This window comes from Durio zibethinus, chromosome 22, assembly GCF_047325235.1.
Source record: "Durio zibethinus cultivar Kanyao isolate XHJ-2024 chromosome 22, ASM4732523v1, whole genome shotgun sequence".
In the NCBI taxonomy this organism is placed as follows: domain Eukaryota; kingdom Viridiplantae; phylum Streptophyta; class Magnoliopsida; order Malvales; family Malvaceae; genus Durio; species Durio zibethinus.
The window spans coordinates 16,506,003-16,512,189 of NC_143183.1; the positions used below are offsets into that span (position 1 = coordinate 16,506,003).

At 32.4% G+C, this 6,187-nt stretch overlaps 1 protein-coding gene across 1 annotated transcript; it reads left to right on the forward strand.

Annotated features, from left to right (window-relative positions):
- Window positions 1–3,046, forward strand: LOC111306677 (serine/threonine receptor-like kinase NFP). Its single transcript, XM_022904480.2, has 2 exons — window positions 1–1,233; window positions 2,095–3,046. The coding sequence occupies exons 1-2, from the start codon at window positions 118–120 to the stop codon at window positions 2,827–2,829; spliced, it is 1,851 nt and encodes a 616-aa protein (XP_022760215.1). The 5' UTR covers window positions 1–117; the 3' UTR covers window positions 2,830–3,046.
- The last annotated feature ends 3,141 nt before the right edge of the window (window positions 3,047–6,187 follow it).

Consider the following 6,187-nt stretch of genomic DNA (forward strand, 5'->3'; position numbering starts at 1 on the left):
ACGAGGATTCCACTTTCACTCTCCCAAGTATCCACAGTTGAGGCTATTTACAGATCGCTTACAAACCAAACCAACCAGCTGAGGCTGCAAGCAGACCAGGAAAGAAACAGATCAAAGATGAGAATCAAACCCCACCACGTCTCTTTCTCTTGTCTCCTTCTATTCTTTCTCTTCTATCGTTCCCGTTCCCAAGCCCTACCAAACACCACAGGCTACGCTTGCACAGCCAACCAGACCACTTATCCATGCCAAACCTATGCTTTTTACCGAGCCACTGCTCCTGACTTCCTTGACCTGGCTTCAATTGGGGACCTTTTCCATGTCAGTCGTCTCATGATAACCGAACCAAGCAATATTTCCTCTCCGTCGTCGCCTCTTATCCCTGATCAGTTCCTATTTGTCCCCATAACATGTTCTTGCAACTCTATTAACGCTACTTTTGGTAGTCTATCAGCTGCAAACCTCTCTTACACAATCAAAGGAGGCGATACTTTCTATATCGTGTCAACTAATAATTTTCAAAACCTTACCACTTATCAATCTGTTGAAGTTTTCAATCCTACTTTCATCCCTACCCAACTTGAAATTGGTGACATAATTGTCTTTCCAATCTTTTGCAAGTGTCCTAATGAAACACAGGTGCAAAATGGAGTGAATTACCTTGTTTCTTATGTGTTTCAGCCTTCTGACAACTTATCATTAGTTGCTTCAAGGTTTGGCGTTCAAACTCAGGCTATAACCAATGTCAACGGCAATGACATACAGCCTTTTGATACCATATTTATTCCTGTCAATCGACTACCTGTATTATCTCAGCCTGAGGTAGCTCCTACAGCCTCTCCTGGGACTGAGAGGAAAGGGGTCATCATCGGATTGTCAATTGGGTTAGGAATTTGTGGGGTGTTGTTGATTTTCTTGTTTGTGGTGTTTCTTCACAGAGAGGTTTTGTCGAAGAGAAGAGATATGGAGAGGGATGACGAGAAGCAGAAGCTACAGTTTAATAGGCCTGGGATGGTGATGAAGGGAATGGAAGAAAATTTAATGGCAGATGTATCAGATTGCTTGGATAAGTACAGGGTGTTCAAAATTGAAGAACTTAGAGAATCCACTGATTACTTCAGTGAGAGTTGCTTGATTCAAGGATCTGTCTATAAAGGGTCCATTGATGGAGATATCTATGCCATAAAGAAGATGAAGTGGAATGCCTGTGAGGAGCTTAAGATCTTACAAAAGGTATCATTTCCATATCTTCTGGAAAATTTTTCTGTTGTTTCCGGTGATAATTTTTGTTTAGGACTAATCAGTTAAGATTTTCCAAGGAGTCATGTGCAAAGAATTCTAGTAACGTGGAAATAATTGGAAATAATGAGTTGTTTAATGGCAAGATTGAAAACATTTTTAGCTGATAAGGACATCACTGGAAGGACCTCATTAACAAAATGCTGATAGAAAATGTCTAATTTTCTATTACTATTAAAATAATGGTTAGGTTAAGTGACCTGTCTATTCATTCGTTAATTAATAAATTAAATTGTTTCTAATACTCCCCATTAAAGAGTTTAAATTATTTGTATTTGATTAGGAGCCATAGAACACTGAAATGATGGGGGGCTCAAGGATGAATTTTCCCTGGGGGACTTTGCCCCATTTATTTAGCTTTGGACTGTGTTATAATCCGCCCTACAAATGTTCACTAATCACAATAAATATTGAACAAAAAGCTTTTGATTCCCTACTTGAATCAAATGAAATCAGTGGATGATGGTAATAGGATGAAAAATCCTAAATTTTGAAGTCAAAACTATGGAACGGATGACAATCCTATTTTATATTCTTGTATAATATTTACATGTTTATCTCCACCTATGTCCTGCCTGCTATTGCTTTGATCATTGATTTTTGGCCGGTGTCATTATCATTACCCTAATACCCTTGTTCGATGTTCTTAGATTATTGCCTTTTTTAATGAAATAAAGTCATAGTAGTAGGTAACATGTGCCTGAGGAAGGAACCACGTTTTATTTCTTCACAAAATTAAAGATTTTGCGAATGGAAAAAAAAACTAAATCATGATTCTGATTCTGTCATCTGAAGGTAAACCATGGAAATCTGGTGAAGTTGGAGGGCTTCTGCATAGACCCTGAAGATACAAATTGCTATCTGGTATACGAGTTCATTGAAAATGGATCTCTATCCTCTTGGCTTCATGAAAACAAGAATGAAAAGTTAAACTGGAAAACAAGGTTAAGAATTGCTGTTGATGTTGCAAATGGTCTGCAGTACATCCATGAGCATACAAGGCCAAGAGTTGTACATAAAGACATCAAAAGCAGCAACATTCTCTTGGACTCCAACAAGAGGGCCAAAATTGCCAATTTTGGACTAGCAAAATCAGGCTGCAATGCCATAACAATGCACATTGTTGGCACTCAAGGTTACATTGCACCTGAATATCTAGCAGATGGGGTGGTCTCAACAAAGATGGACGTTTTCTCCTTTGGGGTGGTTTTGCTTGAGCTTATATCTGGCAAGGAAGCCATTGATGAAGAAGGAAAGCTTCTGTGGGCAAGTGTTAGTGGAATTTTGGATGAGAATGAGGAGCGGAAGGTGAAAAAATTGAAGGCATGGATGGATGGACGTCTACTAGAGGAGTCCTGCTCAATGGAGAGTGTAATGAATGTAATGGCTGTTGCCATTGCTTGTTTGAATAAAAACCCTACAAAAAGGCCTAGCATGGTGGATATTGTTTATGCATTGTCTAAGAGTGAAGATTTGTTTTTCGATGTATCGGAAGATGGATTGTCAGCTTCTCCGCTTGTGGCAAGGTAAAAACTTGCTCACGGTTAAGAACCCCTTCCATGATGTTATACTACGTCATTTACTGGTAGTAGACTAGCAGTAGTAGAGATAGCTGTGCAGCTTGTATGAGAATTAGTTCTCTCCAATTAACAGGCCTGTAAGGTTGTACCTTTATGAAATTTTGAAGTTCATTGAGTTTGTATCACAATTTGGAAGGTAAATAAGGAACTGCAAAATTTTATTTCACTTCGAGGGAATTTTTGGAGGGAAATATAAGGGGAGTGGAGCACAGAAACTTGAAATTAAGTGATATTCGTTTTTGTTAATTTCATTGCAGAAAACCATAGAGTATCTATCTACATGTTCCTGATGATTATAAGGCCTAATTGGGTAGAATGAGTGTAAATTTAGCATTACAAAAGATTCATGAAATGCTGAAAACGAAGTTGGAAGTGCAGCTAGTTACAAAAGCTTTCAATCTAAAAGCGGATGCAAAGCTATGGTGGGCTGGATTTTTAAATATTGACCTGAACCCAGAAGCAATGGTGTGTCCTAAATATGAAGTTCAGGACTAAGACCAATTTCCCAGCTTTGAGTCAGATTCTCAGAAGGACTTGCTTGTGTCCATCTCCTATATTAAAAATTAACAAATTCCATGTCTGTTCTGGTTGGCCTTTAACATTTACTAGCATTCTTGTTATTGGACTTATAGGCTATGGAAGATTCTGACAAAGCTAAAACACAGTTTTTAATGGCAAAACATGATAAATAAGTAACAAAGAACTATCAATTGATCAACTCAAGTATATCCAGATCAAAATAAAGCAGAAAAACAATGAAAATGGCAACGTTTGTCAGACAATCAAGTAACAATTATGTTACTGTTGCCAGAAAAGGAATTAAAAAAATCTAATAACTTGTTCCCAGAAAACCAAAATCATGAAAGAGTTCCAGGGAAGCATCAGCTAATAAGAACCAGAACAATGACTGAAAAATAAGTTGGAATAATTGATCAAATTCATTTGCGCCTACATATTTTATGTTTTCTGAACATCTCCTGAACAAATTCAAAGAAGGGCTGAGGCTGAGCCCTGTGGCCCTGTGGCCCTGTGGCCCTGTCCCCTGCCAACCCTTGCCCATATCTTTCTCAGTTCTCACCCCACGTAGAGTTGGGAGATGAGTATATCACATGCCTACACATCTGCCCTGCTAGTAAGCCATTAAATGATCACAAGGACCAAAGCTAACTCATATTCATGACTTCAATAATTGAAGCTAAACCTGGATGGCAACTACTTTGTGGTGCAAAATGAAGGTGAAGAAACATCTCATTGATGGTTAGACCAGAGGCATTTGTGGTCCTATTAATGGCAGAAGATTTTCAGGTCCATCAAAAAGAAAAAGACCGCACAAATCAGAAGGTTAGATAAAAACAAAGACCACAGACAGCCAGAATACCCAGACGTGGTCTGTAAGTGGTTTGGGTTTGGCATTTGGGATTTCCATTGTTCATCAACTAGGCAATTATTAGTAAATTTGATAGCTGCTATTGCCAATGCCATTAAGTGGGGTAATATGCTTCATTGCTATATAATGTGAATTCCTATCATAATTGGAAAATTATACTGATTTATAATAGGGTTAACATGTAATGTGGCTTTTAAATTGTATTAATTTTAAATTTGTTACTTATAAAAAAAATTACATTAAGTATCTAAATCTTATTTTCGTTAAGCATTTTGCATTATTAAATATTAACGAACACTATTAGTCAAAATACTAATGTGATAAGTACAGATAAAAAAAATCTACCACTTATTATAATATTATTAGTTTTTTTCTAAATCAACTTATCATTAATAGAATTAGTGTGTGAGGTAAAATATTTGATAAAAACAAATTTTAAATACCTAATTTTAAAATTTTTTTATAAGTATTGAATTATGAAAAATTATATAATTAAAAAATTACACATTAACCCTGATACCTTTGACAGGAATAACAATAATAAGTATTAAAACACAAATATGGTCAGAACTCTAACAATAAATCTTAGCCTATTAGATTAAAAACGCTTTTCATAGTATGATCAAATAATGTAAAAAAAAAAAAAAAAAAAAAAAAGAAATTAATCAAAGAAATACACACTGTTTATTAGCCGTACAACTTTTAGAATTACAAATTAAATAGTATTACAAAAATATATAGTAAAATAAGATAAATTACCAAAATATTCTTTTAGCTCGAGGAAGTGACTAAATTATTGAGTTTAGTAAGTACTCAATCATTTTATGTAACGGTGATTTAAAATAACCAAGAGTAATTTGATCACTGTCTTAGATATGGTTTAATTCTCATATAAAAATATGAAAAACCTTTATAATTCAAGTGAAGTGATATGTAAAATTAATAATAATTAATAGTATTAATTTATTATGTAAATTAAAAACTTGTTTATTTTTAAAATTATAATTATTTTTATTATAAATTTTTATATTTTTAAATTAATATTCAATGTAACAAATTCAAAAATAAATTGTGATTTTTTTTATTTTTTAATATTTTGTATAATATAAGTTTTTGTTTTTATTTTATTATGAATTTAATAAATTGGCTTTATTTTCTAATTCAAAATTTTTTGTAATTTATATTATAAAAATTAATTTATCTAGTAAATTAATATATTTATTAATTTAATTATATTTTATTATAAAATAAATAAAATATTACTATTTTTTTATAAGTTATTTTTTTAAATAATATTAAAATTATTAACTTGTGTAATTATTACATTATGCATGGTCATTTTTGTGCTTTTAAACAAAATAATATTTGATTTTTAAGAATACCAAACACAATAATCTTTAATTTTTAAAAATTAATAATTATTAACCAAATAAAATAATTTCAAATTACGAATAAAAAAATTACCTTGACAATAAGATCATCTTAATGATTACATTATTATGGTGATCTTATAAAAGATACAAAACACTTTTCACGTTTAAAAACAACTTATATTTTATCATCTTATCACCTTCAATTTTTTTATTTATTATTATTTTTTAAAATTTTTAATGCACTCACGTAAGATTTTTTTAGGTCAAATTATGAATTTAGTCCTTATACTATTACAAAATTTAAAATTTAGTTCCTATACTATAATTTTTTTTAAATTTAATCCCTTTACTAGTTTAATTTAATAATATTGTCCAATTGATAACACTTTTAAATAATTTTCATTAATTTTGATGACATGGCCATTGACCATATTATCATGGTGTTAACCATGATGACATGTCAAATTAGATAGTTAAAATTAAAAACATTATCATAACGTGAATTTTTAGACGCCATGTGAATTATTTTTTCTAACTAGATTTTAAAA